This window comes from Hydra vulgaris, chromosome 11 (genome assembly GCF_038396675.1).
Source record: "Hydra vulgaris chromosome 11, alternate assembly HydraT2T_AEP".
Classification (NCBI taxonomy): Eukaryota; Metazoa; Cnidaria; class Hydrozoa; order Anthoathecata; family Hydridae; genus Hydra; species Hydra vulgaris.
Genome location: NC_088930.1, coordinates 50,818,006 through 50,838,538, shown reverse-complemented (window position 1 = coordinate 50,838,538; position 20,533 = coordinate 50,818,006). Strand labels below are relative to the sequence as shown.

At 25.7% G+C, this 20,533-nt stretch overlaps 1 protein-coding gene and 1 long non-coding RNA gene across 7 annotated transcripts in view; both read right to left on the bottom strand.

Moving 5' to 3' along the window:
* Positions 1 to 11,485, bottom strand: part of LOC100198854 (rho GTPase-activating protein 21) — a 45,897-nt gene extending 34,412 nt beyond the window's left edge. For all 6 annotated transcript variants that reach the window (XM_065809119.1, XM_065809118.1, XM_065809120.1 and 3 more), the window contains exon 1: positions 11,388 to 11,485. Coding sequence is in view for 2 of the 6 variants with exons in the window: in XM_065809115.1 (XP_065665187.1) it covers positions 11,388 to 11,444 (57 nt within the window). In the remaining 4 variants the exon portion in view is untranslated. The remainder of the gene's footprint in view (positions 1 to 11,387) is intronic.
* LOC136086741 (uncharacterized) lies at positions 9,412 to 10,009 on the bottom strand. Its single transcript, XR_010641544.1, has 3 exons — positions 9,867 to 10,009; positions 9,609 to 9,742; positions 9,412 to 9,536 (listed from the first exon to the last, which is right to left on the bottom strand). It is a non-coding gene; the product is annotated as an uncharacterized LOC136086741 (long non-coding RNA).
* Positions 11,486 to 20,533: the final 9,048 nt, after the last annotated feature.

The following is a 20,533-nucleotide window of genomic DNA, read 5'->3' as shown; positions in this document are numbered from 1 at the left end:
CTCCCTCAATATAATGTATTAAAAAATTAATAACAGAGTTTAGATATTTATAGAAGTTTTTTATTTAATTAATTATTACAGGTGTTTAAGCTTGAAGCAATATAGCTCTAGCAATTTCTTTGCTTATATTTATAAGTTTTCTTTGCAAAAAACAATTTGGAAAAATAATATTTTATAATAGTTACATCAGCTATATATAATTAACAGATTGCGCGACATCAAAAAAGTGAAAACAGAAATTTCCTTACAATTTTGAAAAAATTTTGATTATAAAAATTTACTTAAATTCCTTGTAAACATGTAATAAGACTGCATCAAAAAATGTTTATAAAGTATATGTTCAACTTTTTTGTCATAAGGCAAATGAAAGCACAACTGTATATATTTTTTAATAAATGGTACTTGGAAACTTAAATCTTTGTTTGTCACAAAAAAAAAGCGCTGGTAAAGTAATTAACTTGGGTTGTTTTTTTTGCAACAACTCATATTCTTTGTTAGTAACATTTTTTTTTTTGTTTAACTTGTTAAACATAAAAAATATTGTAAAGCTGCAATTTTATGAAATAATGAAAGAAAGAAAAATTAACATATTTTAATTCATGTATACAAATTAACTTATATTAAAATGATAATAAAATTATCATTTTTTATAAACATTAAAAACTTTTATAACTCTTTGTCAAATTTTATATCAAATAAGTAATTATATAACTATAATTATAATTATAATTATATAATTATATAATTATATAATTATAATTATATAATTATATAATTATAATTATTAATTATATAATTATAATTATATATATAATTATTATATAATTATATATAATTATATAATTATAACTATATAATTATAATTATATAATTATAATTATATAATTATAATTATATAATTATAATTATATAATTATAATTATATAATTATATAATTATAATAATATAATTATAATAGAATTTGTTAATAAAAAAATGGATAGATAGTATAAAAACACAAAGACAACACTCATCTCTCACTCATTAATTATTCAACACTCATCTAAAGAATTTTTTGAAGCGATAAATGATGCTCAATAGATATATATTCTTGTTACAATAATGTTACAAACATATGCTTGTAATGAGTATTGTTTAAAAAAATTGTATTTAATAAGCAATTTTTATTTTTTAAAAATAAAAAAATAGCTTGTGCAAAAACCAAGAGCTCTTGTAAAAAGTTGTTTAGAAAAGCAACTCGCATGGCTCGCCTGTTTGTTTTAAGAGAGCTTATCTCCGCTCTTGCACTCATTTACTCCTGCCGAGGCCTGCTAATACCAGGACTTGTTTTAAAGTGCTATGCAGTCAGCTATTTTACATATATACCTAGCTACAAAAGCTATTTTACATATATACCTAGAGCATTTTTTATTATCTTTTAATAATTAAACTAAAATTAATTAAATTAAGATGATTTTAAGGCGCTAAGAAAATATGCAATTAATGTTATAAAAACTAATAAAAAATGCAATTACCGTTATAAAAACTATGTAGTCATTTGAATGACAATTAAGTAAAAAAGTGTTACAAAAATTTTGAATTACAATTACGTTCAATAAGTGCTTTTTACAAATGAATCAAAGTCAGATAAAATTAAAACAAAGAAAACTTAATTTCTCTTTTAATTTTATTTAACCCTTGTGTACACAACCAAATTTACTAACATTGTTAGACAACCAGGGTACCGGGGTACCCAACTTTTTTTTTCAGGCTTTAAAATGTAAATTTTATGCAAACTATAATTTAAATTATTTTTTTATTGTTAATTGTTATACATTGTTTTATTTAAAATAGTTTTTTAATTATTATTCAAGTTATAGTGCTGGAATAATATAATATTAAGATAACAATAGAAAATTAATAACTGAGTTATGGAGGAATTATCAATAGCAGAATTTGAAAGGTAAAATAAATTTAATTCAAGTGTATTATTTTATTGAAGAATCACAATATTGAATAATAAAACCATAATTTTATTTCAGATTATGTGATGTAGAAAAGGAGGCCTATTTGGTTGCATTGATGGGATCCAACAGTGATATTTCTAGCAATAACTCTGATGGCAAGGATGGTGATTGGGTGCCTAACAATATGTTAGAGCATGAGGTTTTTGATAATGATGATAATGTTTATATTTCAGGTTAGTTTTAATAAAGTCAGACCAAATATATTATATATATATATAATATATATGCTTATTTATTTATTTGCAGATCCTCAAGAAATTCCAATGCCAAAAGAATTAGATATATCTGCAAAAGAAGGTGCTTAACTTACTGCATTTTGCAAATCTTAATCACTGAATTAACTAGTATAAATATTTCCATTTTTTACTTTTTAAACTCATTATTTTCTGACAAAGAAAATGAAGAAGAAATAGAAGCATCCCAAGGTGAAAATAGTGACAATGAGAGAAATGATAAAAAAGCAGTTGAAGCACAAGAAGGTAGTTAATAAAAGTGATATACAAAAAGTCATTATTTTTTTAATTTTATGTTTATGAAATAAATGTTTCTTCTTAATTTTAGCAGAATCACAGAGTACTTACATAGCTAAAGGAATTGTATGGAATAAAATCCCTTCTCAACAAAATAAAACCCCATTCCGAAACATAGTGCGTCAGCGAAGTGGTCCTAGTAAGAGCACCAAAACACTCTCGATTAGTGACATTTTCTTAAAGATATTTACTGTGGAAATGGCAGATATTGTTACTCGACATACGAATAAAAAAGCATTCTTGGTATACTTATCACTCTATCTCAATTCTAAAAGAGAATGGAAGCCAGTTACAGTTCAGGAAATATATTCTTTTATGACTATTTTGATTTGTTCTGGTGTAAATAACTCTAATACTGACCTTGTTAGTGATATGTGGCATTCTAGCTCATACCCACTATATCCAGCAACAATGGGAATCAATAGGTTTTGAAACATTATGCATTTTATTAGATTTGATGATGCCAATACTCGCAAGCAGCGCAAAATAACAGATAAAGCAGCTCCAATTCGTGATATCTGGACAATGCTTAACAAAAATTTATCGCAAATCTATAAGCCAACAGAAAATTTAACAGTAGATGAACAACTTTATCCTTTTCGTGGTCGCACAAAGTTTACTCAGTACATTCCCTCAAAACCAGCCAAATATGGCATTAAAATATGGTGGGTTTGTGATGCTGAAAATGCTTTTCCTCTTAATGGTATCATTTACACTGGGAAAACTGGTCATATACGAGAAAAAAACCAAGGTGAGTGGGAGAAACATTTGCATGGATAATTTTTTTACTAGCTTATCTCTTGCTCAACAATTGCTCTCATGGAATTTGACTATAGTTGGCACATTAAAGAAAAACAAACCATACATTCCACCGATAATGGGTCCAAATAAATCAAGAGAATTATACTCATCTATATTTGCCTTCCATGAAAACATAACAATGTGCTCTTACGTACCAAAAAAAAATAAATCAGTAATTCTTTTATCAACAATGCACTCTGATATTGCTGTAAATGAGGATCTAAAAAAAAAGCCACACATTATTACTTATTATAACAAATGCAAAACAGGAGTTGATACCATGGACCAAATGATAAGTAGATACACTACACAACGTCGCACTTTGAGATGGCCACTGGTAATGTTTTTTAACATGTTAGACATCAGTACACTTGCATTGTATTTGATTTATTATGAAAATAATAAGATGATTAAAAAAAAAAAACAATCAGCAAAGGTTGTTTATGCGCCAATTAAGTGAAGAGCTTGCTAAACCAATGATAAACATTCGGTATCAAAACTTGCAGGTAAGAAGGCATTACAATACTAAGATTGCTATTGAAAGTGTGATTGGACAGCAAAGTGTTTTAGTGGATCAAGTTTTAATTCCATCAGTTGAAAGAGATTCATCTGGAAGAAAAAAAATTACTGGTGTTTACTCTTGCCATATTTGTTACCAACAGCCAACAAAGAAGAGAAGAAAAACAAGAAAGAGTTGCTCTCAATGCAATAATCCTGTGTGTGACGAACATTCATTTGGTTTTGTTAAATGTGTTGAATGTAATATAAGAGTGTTTTTTTGTTAACTTTTTTTATAAACTTTATATTTAGAAAAATGTAGCAAATTGATAACTGAGTTTTTAAGTTCAACCAATCTTAAGATTTCTTATTGAGGGTACCAGGGTACCCGGTTGCGTCCACAAAGCATGTTTACTTCAAACCTAATTATTTTAAGAAATTTTTTTGTTTCTGGTACTTTTTATGCACAACTATGTTAAATTTGAGCCATATAATGCATATCTAAATGCCCAAAGTAAAAAATGTGCTGCAATGGGCACCCGGGTACCCGGTTGTGGACACAAGGGTTAAAAATATTACTAAATATTGTTTTAAAATAAAATTTTACTTTAAAAAAAAAAAAGAAGCTTATTTTTACCACAAATGTTTTTTGTTACTAAAAATTAATTTTCTTTCAAAGGTATTTTTAATTGTACATTAAACATTTTTTCAATGTATGTTAAACTTTTTTTAATGTATGTTAAACTTTTTTTTAATGTATATAAAGTTTTTTTTTAACATATGTTGAAGTTTTTTTCATTAGGCAAGTGAAAATGCAATGATATATATTTTTTAATAAATGGTACTTGGAAACCCAAAATAATTACTGGTAAAGTAAATAAATACAGTTTTTATTTTTGCAATGAGTTATAATTTTTATTTGCTACTTGCTAACTTTTTAAAAATTAGAAATCATTAGTCAAAAAGCTGCAATTACAAGTTTAATTTTAGTAATTCTTTTTTTAATTCTATTGCAATTATAATATAATAATAATATTTTTATAATGTAATATTTTTAACTGTTGATGTTAGGGTTTTTTGAGCTCAATATTAATACTTTCTTTGATTTTAAGTTTGTATTTAGCATATACGGTTGCACTATACGGAATGGAAAACGAGTTACTACTTATAGAACTTTTACATTTAGGAGATAAAGAAAGATGTGATATATGATGTTTATAAAAGTTAAGATGTTCAAAAATCCTTGTTGTATAGTGTTTGGTAGTTTTACCAATATACCTAGCATTATAGCTAGGAATACTTTGATGCTTTCATTACAAAACTTACAGATAAATTTATTTAATTGATGACAATATGTATTTAAGATTTGTCTGATATAAGGAAGTTTGAAGTAATGAATATCAAGTGGTTTTGAAAAACATATTTTCTTTATAAGAGATGAGAACGTTTATTTTAGATTTAATAGTTTTGTCAACTAAGTTGAGAGAAAAATGATTGTTTTGTAGTGTTGATTTGTAACTTTATGTCTAGATGAAAGAAATTTTGAACACACACACAGATGATTCTTACGCCAACACATGTCACTTTTAATTACTTTTGACTTTCGTCCAACATTTGCCTGTTGTCAGAAAGTTAAAACCATTAATTTAATTACAAATTATTCGCTTTTTCAAAAAACCACAAACAAAAAAACGCAAATTTAATTGACCAGAAATTTTTTTAAAACATTCTAAATGTTTTTAACATATAAACAATGTTTTTATTTTTTTTTAATAAAATGTTTTTATTTTTATTTTTTTTCCTGTAGATCATGCGCGGAGTGTTGCTACATCGACTATCTTATAGCCTGACTCGCAAGGGAGTGCTGCTATATCGACTGACAAATAGCCTAACTCGCATTGGAGTGCTGCTACATCTACTATCTTTTAGCCTGACCCGCAAGGGAGTGCTGCTTCATTGACTGAGGGTTTGGTTGGGGCAGGCAGTCTATCAATTATTAAAAAAAAATATTCCGGTCTTGCGTTTTAATTTTTACTTTTTGTCAACAAAATATAGAAAAAACTTTCTGACAACATATAAGAGTTCTATATATATATATATATATATATATATATATATATATATATATATATATATATATATATATATATATATATATATATATATATATATATATATATATATATATATATATATATATATATTTATATATATATATATATATATATCTATATATATCTATATATATCTATATATATCTATATCTATATATATATATATATATATATATATATATATATATATATATATATATATATATATATATATATATATATATATATATATATATATATATATATATATATATATATATATATATATATCTATGTATATATATATATATATATATATATATATATATATATATATATATATATATATATATATATATATATATATATATATACATATATATTGAATTGCTGATTTTGTGTTCTGACCCATTAAAATTAACCTTTTAGATTTATGATTTTTGATGAATGATTTTTTAGTTTGCCATTATAGATAAAATTTAGCCATTGTGGATAAAATGTTTTTATTACTGAAGTTCTTGTTTTTCCAGAAAAATTAAAAATTTAAAATCACCATATTTTATGAACAACATAAGGTTTTTTATTGAAATTTTTAAAATTTGCTTTCCCATTGATATAACTAAGTTTCATCAAGTTCTATGCTGTTTATGTGGTCTATGTTGAACTCTTGGGCATCACAAAAGTTGAGAAACTAATATATAGTTGTACAGTTGTGCATAAGATGTAAAATACAGTAGTGAGAAACTTATATATAAATGGCTTAATAGTTATGGAAAAGTCTATTCAACAGCTGTTGAATAGACTTTTCCACAACTATTAAGCCATTTATATATAAGTTCCTCACTACTGTATTTTACATCTTGTGCACAACTGTATTTTTTACTTAATTTGTTACTATATCGTTTAATAAAGTTAGTCTTTTTTACTTTTAATTAACTACCTCTCCCTATAATATTATATATAACTGGATCTGTTTCTGAATTGTTTTCTTAAATTTCATAAGTAAAAATGGGTTTATTATATCCTCCATATCAATTTTAATAAAAGTTTTATGGATGGCATTGCTATTTTAAGTTTTGAATATAAAGTTCAGGAGTTCACTGTACTTATGGAAAAAAATTTGCTATAGAAAAAGAACAATATAGCGACAATACATTTTCAGATGTTGCTTAAAAATCTAACTTTCTCTCTACATCAGTTGATCGCAAAAAACCTATACAGGTCTTTTAAAAAAGTATTTTAGTTTTGTTTCCTATTGTTTTAAATTTGTTTAATATTTTGATTAATTAATCAACTATATATAGTTAACAACACTTTGCTACAATTCTATAAAAAGTTGTAAAATTTAATTATATATTGATAAAAATATTGAATCCATTTGTTATAAATATTGTTGATTATTAAAATGGTTTTCAATAAAGTGTTTATAAGATTTAAACATTCAATTTACTAAATTTTGCTTAAGTTTTACTTCAGCTAAAATTAGTTTGTCTATCCAAAATTATTGTAAGTGTTATTTTGTGAACATGACTGATAAGTTACATTTTTGTATAAACAATCCTCTTTATAAGATGCTCAAATCTTATTGTAAAATATGATTAAGTTAAAAATACTATGAAGAAATTTTATGAAGAATAATGAAAAGATGCCTCATGCCAAACCCTCAGTCAATATAGCGGCACTACTTTGCAACAGCTAGCTGTATAATATTGATGTATGTGCTGAAGCCCCCAACAGCAGGTAATTCAGTGTGGCGTCAGAAATGATATCTTAACACGCTTTCTATATATATATATATATATATAATATATATATATATATATATATATATATATATATATATATATATATATATATATATATATATATATATATATATATATATAGAACTCTTATATGTTGTCAGAAAGTTTTTTCCATATTTTGTTGACAAAGAGTAAAAATTAAAATGCAAGACTGGAGTTGTTTTTTTTATTAATTGATAGACTGCCTGCCCCAACCAAAACCACAGTCGATGTAGCAGCACTCCTTTGCCAGTCAGGCTAGAAGATAGTAGATGTAGCAGCACTCTGTTGCGAGTCAGGCTATTTGTCAGTCGATGTAGCAACACTCTGCGCATGATTTACAGGAAAAAAAATATAAATAAAAACATTTTATTAAAAAAATTAAAAATAAAAACATTTTATTAAAAAAAATAAAAATAAAAACATTGTTCATATTGTTAAAAACATTCTGGTCAATCAAATTTGCGTTTTTGCGGTTTTTAAAAAAAACGATTAATTTGTAATTAAATTAATGGTTTTAACTTTCTGAAAACACGAAAATGTTGGACAAAAGTCAAAAGTAATTAAAAGTGACGTATGTGTTGGCGTAAGAATCATTTTTTTCCTTCCGCTCTTCCCAAATGCAACAATCTATAGAACTATATATATATATATATATATATATATATATATATATATATATATATATATATATATATATATATATATTAGTTTCTATATATTGTTACCATTTAGAAATTTACAGAATAAGATACAATTCAGCGAGTAATTGTAATAGTCCTTAAAAAAGCTCCAGCTAAAACTTAAAAACCTTGTTCAAAATGATAAAAAACATGGGTTTTCTAAAAATATTTTAAAATAAAAAACTTTAAAACATAAACAAAAGATGCTGTGCTACCAGGGTTGGCAAAAAAACCAAAACCAAAAAACCCTAAAGATATTTTTTTAAAATACTTTTTCCTACAACACATAAGTCTGTCTTAAGCATTTATAAATCCTACACTGTAAATAAGTTGCCACTTTTTTTGTGTAAATATACTTATATACACTATATACAATATGGTATGTAAATGCATGCATATATATACATGTATTATTTTTTTTAGTTTGACCTCCTAACACGAATAATCCATAGTCTGATTAATCATTTTGCATAGCTAGTTAGGTAGCTACAAAACAAAAATTATTATGGTAAATTAGTTAAATGTCTATGAAGAAAATAAAAATCAATGTTTACAAACAATATTTCATTAAATTTAAAAAGATTTACAATAGATTGGTCATTGTTTACCAATCGAACTCCTTGCCTCTCAAATGCCTGTATATTCTAACAAGCCTTTCAGCTCTATTGTTTTCTAACTTATTTCTTAGCTTGCTCCACAGAATACCAAAAGAGGAAAACACTCTTTCTATAGAGCCAATGCTTGCAGGGCAACAATGGAGAGATTAAAAAAATTTTCCAAAGCTTTCTGGTAGTGGTAAAGATTTTTTATGAAGCCTTTGTTTCATATCTATTATACCCCAACATCTTTCACTTGAAATAGTAGAAATAAAGTTGGAATTTATTTATTTGTCATATATTGTGACAGTAGTCTAAAATGGAGTATTGCATAATATTATTTAACACGATACTTTTCAAAGTTGAAATAATTAAATTTTAATTCTGTTCTTTAAACTTTTGGGTTAGATTTAAAGTTCTTAGCCAGCCATACCTTGATATTAAATAACAGTCAAATTTGCCAAAAAACGAAAGGGCACCATTGCTTCATTAAAAGTCAACCAAATTTCACATGCATCTGACAATGATATTGAACCTCTTTGAAGCTATAAATATAAACATTATTTAAAGGAAAATTGCAGAATTATCAATTATTTTCTTGATATTATATTAAATACCATTTTAGTGCTTTTTTATAATATCACCATAGCAATCATAATTTTTAATATAGTTCTTTAAACAGTCCACTTGAGAGTTCCAATGTGTATCATTGGGAAGACATAACTCTATTCCTATCATTCGAAAGCCATCCCTAAAATTTAGAACTAGCTTATTTAGTTGATATAATAACAGAAATTCACTGAATAGAAGGGTAAAAAAATTTCAAAACTGAAAAAAGGTAATACAGTAATATATTGTAAACAATATTTACTCACATGCCGTTGGCGACAACTTTGGGAGAATTTATTAATTTTAATCAAATGAAATTTAAATTTAAGTAATAAACAGTGCACCCATATGTAAGTATCGTAAATATTACACTTCAAATCTTTCATCTTTTTCATTTTGTTCTCATTATCTGTAAAAATGGCAACAACAACAAAAAAAAGTTAAAAATGTAATTTGATCATTTTTGACACTGCCATAACCATCTTGTATCAGTGTAATAGTACTCTTATTGTTCGCAAATTTACTTTTCATAGGTACAATTACTTTTTCATTAACTTTATCCAGTAACTCTGCTGAAAGTTTCTCCTGGTTTGGAGGATCATAACCTTCACAAAGTTTTTAAATTTTTTATTTTTTACAGCATTAAATGGAATGCATGCAAAAAAAAATTTAGCAACTTGCAAGTCAAAAACATCCATGCATCCATGCATCCAATGAACCAGAGTAACTACCCAATAAGTTTACAGATGCTTGAGATGATCCTTGGCCATCTTATTAAATATTATTTTACTTCTTTCTGCAACATCAGGAGATTGATTTTTTTTTACATTCATTTAAATGAATTCTAACTTTTTTTTAATTTTTGGCTATTTATAATTTCTTTGCAATACTTGCACTGGTACTGTAGTACCTTCCCAGAAGCAGTTTTTGAAGACTTAGTCACCTCATTCTATTTACCTGCTAGCTCTATTAAATTTTATTAGGATTAAACTATTTAAACTTTTTATTATTTAAATATTTTAACCGAGGAAGTCCCAAAAACACTCCGGTTTTGAAAAGTCATTTCATAAGATCACTGCTTATTCCTAGTCTTTAGTATTCAGGAACTCCAATAATAGTTAGAGACTTATGAGGTACTTTAGCACAAAAAAAAAGAAGGATAGTTATAGTTTAGAAACAAAAAAATTTTAAAATTGAACCTTTCCATTCTTGTTTATAACACATATTTTTTATTAAAAATTTTCATTAAAAAAATGGTTTTTATTTATTTAGGAGAAAATTTTTTTTTAATTTTGTAATTAGAATCAGTTTTAAAAAACCCATACCCCCGCCCCCACCAAAAAAAAAAAAAAAACACAACAAAAAAACCCATTTGAGTTCTTGTTTTTCAGAAAAATCAGAAATTTTATATGAGCATATCTCACAAACCAAAAAAAGGTTTTATGCAAAGATTTTCAGGACTTGCTTTTCTTATCCACGGCAGTCCATGTTAAACCTAGGTTTACTTGGGATGGAATGACACGAGTAGCTTTTTTAAAATATCTTAATAAAAATTTTATACTTTAATATTAGTTTTTTTACATTTTTTTTTTAGCCTGCATAATTTTATATCAGAAAATATACTATAAAAGTTATTAATTTTAATTTAAAATTCAGTTAATAACTACTAGCTTACATATTTTACTAAAATTTAAACAAAATATAACTGAAAAAAATGATAATAATAACATCATTAAATTTGGTATGAAAGAGTAAAAAAAAAAAAACTCAAACATAGTAAGACTTACATTTTTTTTATCTTGAAATGTAGAATATTTAAAATCAGCCATACAGTAACAACTCATAAATTGCTAATCATGGTCATTGTGATATTTGACTAACATATATTAAAAACAAATAAAAACAAAAACAAAACAAAAACAATAACTACAAAAATATTTAAGGAAAAATTTTTTTTTATGAAATCAAAACCTAAAGTTCTGGCTAAACTTTGAATACTTGAACACTAAACACACACACAAATATATATATATATATATATATATATATATATATATATATATATATATATATATATATAACTTATATTTATATATATATATATTTATATATATATATATATATATATATATATATATATATATATATATATATATATATATATATATATATATATAACTTATATTTATATATAACTTATATTTATATATATATATATATATATATATATATATATATATATATATATATATATATATAACTTATATTTATATATATATATATATATATATATATATAACTTATATTTATATATAACTTATATTATATATATATATATATATATATATATATATATATATATATATATATAACTTATATTTATATATATATATATATATATATATATATATATATATAACTTATATTTATATATATATATATATATATATATATATATATATATATATATATAACTTATATTTATATATATATATATATAACTTATATTTATATATATATATATATATATATATATATATATATATATATATATATATATATATATATATATATATATATATATATATATATATATATATATATATATATATATATATATATATATATACAATATATATATATATAAAAATTAGTAGAAAATCACTTAACAAAAACTTTTTTTAATTTTACACTGTGTTTCATCAATAAAGACTCATCAGAAATGAAACTCATCATCTTTATTGATGAAACACAGCGTAAAAAGAAAAAAAATGTTTGTTAAGTGATTTTTTACTGATTTATAATTGCTCTGTTCTTTTAAGAACATTGAGCACTCTATTTTGTAGAATACATTTAAAAGTTGTTTAAATATATATATATACATATATATATATATATATATATATATATATATATATATATATATATATATATATATATATATATATTTAAACAACTTTTAAATGTATATATATATGAATATGTAATGTATGTATATATATATATATATATATATATATATATATATATATATATATATATATATATATATATATATATATATATATATATATATATATATATATATATATATATATATATTTAAACAACTTTTAAATGTATATATATATATGTATATGTAATGTATGTATATATATATATATATATATATATATATATATATATATATATATATATATATATATATATATATATATATAAACAAGTACAATCTTCAGCTCTTACCCACAGAACTCGTAGTTTAACTTAATTGAAAACTTATGACATGCCTATAAAATTAATCAAGCAAATAAAATGATGCGTTAAAGACTCTCTCACAAACACAAAATAAGTTTTGATTAGCCAAAAATATAATAACACTTGGTGAAAACACTGCCTCTTTACGGAATTAACAGACAACATTCTTAAAGTTAAACAAAAACTGTTTTCATAAAGATTGACAATTAACAAAGACAGTATCAAATGCCAATATAATGATGACATAAAATATATCAAATACTTGCATAAAACTGAGACAATCAAATAAAAAAAATTCTTTAAATGCAATTGACTTAAATCAAGTTTAGGAGGTACATGCATTTAAGCAACGATATTTAAATTACTTAAGTTTCTTGGTTTTTAAGAGTGTTCGGCTTATTCCCAAGTGGGTAGTTCGCAAAATTCACGTGCTGTGAATTTTAACGAATTAACGTTATAAGTAAGGCTAACTTTTTTGCATACTTTATCAACGTGATTATTTATTGTCATTTTAAGTTCTTTTAGTCCAGTAAGCGGCTGGTGTGATGTAACCCGGTGTAAAGCATGTGTATTTTAGAGTTAAGATTAAGGCTGGGAAGCTGATGGAGAATTTAACAGTTTCAAAAATAATAAGTCTAGTTACGCATTGCACCCTAACTATAAAATACACATAGTAAACTACTAAAGTAAATACACATAGTAAACTACTAAGTAAACAAGAGACAAAGCAATTGCAAGGACGGACTAATCGCAAAGCTGGTGAGTCCGAAGTATAGGTGTAATAAGTAATAACTTAATTAAGAAATACAGTTTTGATAAAATCGGTTATTATTTTTAAGATTTATACGTTACCACTGTTTACGTTAGTTAATTAAATTTAGCAAGAGAAAACCGCGTAAATAATGTTATTCTTAATGTAATAGTTTTACAAATAATCACAGCCTTGTGTTTAAATGGTATGCGCTATAATAACTTCATACCAAATAATGAAAATATTGCTTGATAAGTTATTTAAAATAAAATCAAAGTATAAAAACAATGAAAAAAAAACAAACGTAGTTACATACATACATACATACATACATACATACATACATACATACATACATACATACATACATACATACATACATACATACATACATACATACATACATACATACATACATACATACATACATACATACATACATACATACATACATACATACATACATACATACATACATACATACATACATACATACATACATACATACATACATACATACATACATACATACATACATACATACATACATACATACATACATACATACATACATACATACATACATACATACATACATACATACATACATACATACATACATACATACATACATACATACATACATACATACATACATACATACATACATACATACATACATACATATATATATATATATATATATATATATATATATATATATATATATATATATATATATATATATATATATATATATATTTGTGTTTATATTACGGCGCTACTGTGTATGTACGTATGTGTGTATGTATATGTATACAAAATCGGATCCAGGGAATCGGCGGTAGTGTTGGTGGAGATGATTATAGGAGGCATACCAAAGGTAAAAAGAACCTCGCAGACTTTTTGAGTTAAGTGTAGATGAATTGTTCAATTTATTGTAACAAGTTGAATGATACACAACATTAGTTTTGCATGTTGCTTTGCCATTGCAAAGCTAAACATGCAAAACTAATGTTGTGTTTATAATTGCAAGAGTATCTTCGGTTCTCGAAAAGAAAGAAATAAACAGATGCAAATTTTTTAGGAGTGCTTTAAGTCCCCTTGAACCTTTAATATTAATATAAATAGATTAATATTAACAATAATAATATTACCCACAAAATGGTAATTTTTAACGTAATATTATTAATATTAATATAAGCCTACTATTAATATAAAAAATTTTTTTTAATTAAAAATGAAAAAAGTGATCCTTTCACATGATTTTTGATTATATATACATTTTTTAAATTTTTTATAAAATAAATATTATTTTTGAAATTTGTATATAATTATCTGGAACCCCACCCCAGTTCCATTTCCTATTTATATAAATCGTTAGCAGTACCTAACTTAACTTACTGTATGAAGTGAAAATGATAAAAATTTTAATCTGCATTAAACAAAATAAACCTGTTCCTTTGTCTCTTTAGGAATAAATCAACGGCAGACAATATTTTTCACAACTAAATGACCCTTTACTTCAGCACTCTTTTATTTCTGATATCCAGTCACTATGCAATTGTCAAACGTTAAATTTTAATAACTTAATACAAAACAAAATAATGGTGAAAACAGCACTTTTCAAAAATAAAATTTTCCCCAACATTGAAAAAACTTTTGCATTTGCAGTAGAGTGCTGGAATGCATTTTCAAACAAATTCTTATAGTAAAAATTATTAAGTGAAAATCTTTGGAAAAAATTTTCTTATTTTTTTTTTTTTTTTTTAAATAAATTTATTGGGTGTTAAATAAACTTAACAATGGGTGTTAAACATAAATAATAATAACAGTAATAATAATAATAAGATGAAATTTAAAACCTGTTGTAGAATTTAAAAATAATTTATTTAAGTAAAAAAGTATTTTAAAACTCATTGACTTCGTGTTGGAAGTAAGGGAGTCAACATTTCGGGGTATTTTCCTTGGCACTAATCGACGCAATTCTTTTGATATTTGAATAATTTAATAAACACATAAAAGCAAAAAAGGTTTGAAAATAGACACCTTTTAAAACTGGAGGATATTCCCGGATGTATACTTTAAACATGATTGCATGGTTTTTTTAATCATCAGAAATAAATTTAATACAATGTATATTGTGGCTTTTTGTCACACAGACATTCCAGTTGTAATAGTCAAAAGCGAAAACAATATCAACACAATTTTTATCAACTCAGGAGAGTCTGAAGGGTTATTTCTACCCCGCAGACTCTACCGAATTGAGAAATCCAATTCAAAAATTATAAGAGCACGATTGCTTTGGTTTCTTATCACATTTTTAAAAATAATTTCCGCTAATTTATTCTTTGATATAAAAGAAATGGGAATGAAATAAGGATTTTAAAAACGCTATCATTTAGAATTAGAAACATCAGCCTTTTTTCTAACAAAAATAAAATTAAAAACTTTATTCCAACCCTTTTTACTTTTATAAAAGTTAAAAACAAAGCAGCATAATTATGGCTTCCACTGCCCCGGTTGTTTCGTTGGAGAATGCAATGAAAATTTTAATTAATTTTAAGTGCGGGGAAAAAAACCAGATAGATAAAAGTTTTTAGATCATTCAGGGACAAATACAGTAAACAAATGAGACTAATTTGCTGAATGACGAGTTAAACGAGAATAAGTTTTAGTTAATGGAACTAGAGATAATAGCTCTTTTGAGCAGCGCCCATGATAGTATTTGCAGAAAAGAGAAAGAGATGCAACTTTACAACGATAGGAAAGAGGCTCATGCTTAAAAGTTTTCAACACCACGCAAACATTATCAGTTATTTTAGGGGTTTAACACAATTTTATTATACCTAATCTTTAATAGTACTGAATCCATTATTCATCAAGAATCCATTCTTCATCAAAGTTTTTTCTTCAAATATTATACAATCACAAATGTTTTTAAAATTTTAAACAAACAAGCAGCATTTTTTTTTCAATTTATTACAAGTTAATTGTTTTTTTGATTAAGTCGATTTCTTTTTACGACCTTTCCATGCTCAACAATGAGTTGCGTAAGAACTTGAAATTTTCACAACTTCAAGCATTTCTTATCACAACTTTTAGAAATTTCTTATCTAAAATAAAGACTGAAAAGCTTTGTGTTAAAATTGCTACAAAAAAAGAAACATTAAAAAAAAAAAAAGTTTTGCTTTCGAGCAGGAAGATTAACAGCATTAAACACGTGATCAAACACGCACAGTGTATTTTTCACTATAAAAAGCCTGATGAATTGTTAATAAAAAAAAAAGTTTATGAACAAATACTTTAATAAAAAAATTACTTTTATAAAAAGTTTACAAACGAGCATAAACGTTTAAAAGTAAAGACTTCTTAAACAAAATAGGGAAAAAACAATCAAAAACTTTCTTTGCTAAATATTATGATATCGATGGTGGTTTAGGCAGATTTCCATAATACCCCTTTCATTATTTTAATATGAAAACGTTGAGCTAACTTTTTACAACCGGATACCCTTTCTGGCGCTAACTTGCAGATCAGGACTGAACATTTCTACACTATCACTAGGAGGATTACCATACAAGGTTTACAACCTCTTCCTAACCATACCCTCATTTACCCTTAACCAAACTCTCATTTACATTGGAGGTTTTATATCCAATTTTTCCTGTTCCTCGATAACGGTTTTGGAATCTTAACAGCTCACGTTAATTTCTAAATTACTAAAAAGTATTTTTTTTCTAATATACTTTAATATCTTGTGAATTGTGTGGAGAATATTGTGTTCATATTGATAAATTCTGCTGACGACAAAAAACTTTTAAACTAAAACCATAATTAGGGTAAGTTGGTGAATTTTGGGCAGTTTGATGAGTGTTGGCCGCAAACATCATGAAATCTGAATAAACGGAGAGAATAAGGATGTAAATTTAAGCAGCCAATTATTTTATCTACAAAATAGGAATAATTTGAGAAATAAATAAAACTATATTTCTCTTATTTTTTTGTTTTCAATTCGATTTTTCTTTTTTTTTTTACGATTTGCACAATTTCGTGCAAGTTGACATAGTAAAGTTTAATTTCGTTATTTTAAAAAGATTAGGTAATTCATATATTTCTGTGTAAATTATTTTTAGGGATCTACCTTAGAATAAGAGCCTGTTTTGGAATTTAAAACAAACAAGCGACCTGGGGCTGATTAGGGGCCCAGTGATCCAGCCTTTATAAAGGATTTTTCAACTTTTAAAACTTATAAATACCGATTAGGATTACAAAAGATTTTAAAGAATAAATATCACTTACCAATTATTATTCTGAATATAAACTGAAATTACATCATTTGTTAATGCTTAAAAAAAGACTAAACAATAATTGGAAACTTTACAAAACAATAAATTAAAATAAAGAAACATGCAGTTGGTTTATCTTAAGTTTAATAATTATCGGAGTTAGGGTTCTGAGATTTGGCTTCTTTTGAGAGAAGTTGCGGACACAGTTTTTTTTTATTTTGATTTATTTTCTTTTACTTTTTTTCTTTCTTCCTCCTCTTCATTTGTTTTTTCTTTTCTTTTTCGAATGGTTCATTAGGAATATTGTTTAAATTAGGTAGTGCTTGAGTTGTCAAATTTGATGCAGAATGCACAGAGTTATTATACTCAGTACAAATTGATTCACTAAGGATTAAATTTATCAGTATAACCTGATCCCTAGAGAACTGGTTTGACACTAGCGATGTTTTTTCTTTGTTTTCTTTTTTTTTTAGGTGCCGCAAGAAGTTCTAACGGTCTTGTTACAGAGCACCACGGAAGGGCATTTAACCAGGACGTTCACGCCTCCTTCCTTACCGTGACGCGAAAATATGTCCAGAGCTCGTTTCGAACCTGAATCTCCTGCTTATAAAGCAAGTGCTCTAACTACTGCGCCACGGCCGCATTATGCATGTTCTTTTAGATATTAATATATATATCTGTATAATTATTGCAGGTTTGTATTTTTGAAGACTGTAATTTTTATTGTAGTAGCACGTGGCTACTACATTTGATTTAAAATATTACATTAATTAATATGCTGATAACCACCAGTTGTTTTAATTTTTTCATTTAGTCTTAAGAACATCATTAGCTTAACTTTATTATTTTAAAATTCATTATTTTAACATTGGTTTTTAAATTATTTAAAACAACAAAACGCAATCAAAAACGTCGTTAAGTAAAAATTTAATAATGAACGTAGTTTAATGCTTTTGCATTAAATTTCGGGCAGATTGCACGAAATATGATGCCTTCAATAATTCGTGCAGAATTTTTTTATAGCAACAAAAGATTAATTTGTCGTATTTTTTTTTATTTTTTTTTTACTTTTCCAATTACATTTGATAAAATTGGGTGACACTCATACTTGTTTCAAAGACCGTACCGTACTCCATTGTTGCATAGTTAAGTTTAAAAGTTAGGTGTTAAAATATTTAAGTTTTTTCATTTTATGCCGAAAAACGTTGTATAGTTACCTAAAACATTAAATAATGTTTTATTATACCTAAAACATTAAATGTTTTATTATAAATATTTGCACAACTGACGTGAAATTAACAGAAACTGGATAGAAAAGGATTTTCTACTAAAACAAAAATGTTATAAAAATAACGGTAGTGTAATTTTATTGATGACAAAGGGGGACGACTGAATAAACGCAAATTTTATAAGCGCTAACTGTTATAAGTGTGGATGGTGTAAGTGCGAACTGCCGTAACTGCGAATTGCAATAAGTGCGAAGTAGTTTCAAAAACTGGCACAAGATGCGAACTGGCATAATTGCGAACTGACAAAAGTGCGCCAAAAAAATATGCATAGGTGCAAATCGACATAAAAGCGAATTGGCATAGGTACGCCGAATAAGTATACAAACATTGGCATAAATGCAGATTGGCATAGGTGCGAACTGGCATTAGTGCGAAGCAGTTACAAAAAATGGCATAAGTGCGAATTGGCATAAGTGTGAATGTTTGGAAAAATTTTCGGCGCACTTATGCCGATTCGCACTTATGTTAATGTTTGCGAATTCTTTTGGTGGACTTATGCCAATTTGCACATATACCAGTTCGCACTTATGCCATTTTTTGTAACTGCTTTGCACTAATACCAGTTCGCACCTATGCCAATCTGCACTTATGCCAATGTTTGTATACTTATTCGGCGTACCTATGCCAATTCGCTTTTATGTCTATTTGCACCTATGCTTGTTATGAAATTATCATTTATTGGGTAATAGCAAAAATAATGGCACTTTTATTTGTGATAGTTTCAAAATATGCACGCAAAGCTGGGGCAAAAATAATAAGAACTGAGTGATTAGACTTGGGTATCCGCCCGTTGTTTACGGCCCAGTTAGCATTATCAAGCGACTGGTAACCATCATTTGATAAGTTTAAGGTTCATTTCATTTATTTTTTAAGTTTGAAATTATTAATCGTAATATAACTTATCAATTTAACAATATGGTTTAATTTAAGTCTCAAAAACTTTAGGGTTGGTTTTGCTTTCAAAAACTCTGTATCGTAGATTGCTGCTAAGCGAACAAAACAAGTAATATTTACTTGGTATTAAATCTGGTGAGTAAGGTGGGCTCGGTAATATGTTCCAATCAAATTTCAACAATTTTTGCCGAGTTGATTTTGCAACATGTGTTCAATCGTTGTCTTGTTAAAAACAATTTCGTGTTGCTCAGTTTTGCATAAGCTTTTTATTTGAGGGCCGTAAATCTATTTCGTGGCATGTACATTAGTAAAAAGCAAACAACAACCACACACCTCTAACACATTAAAAATACTTTTTTTGGATGAAGTTCAGATTTTGTTTATTAGTATTGGCCTCTCGGTAGGGTTGAGCAGGGCAGGTGATTTGGCGCCCCCAATCATAAAAAAAATGT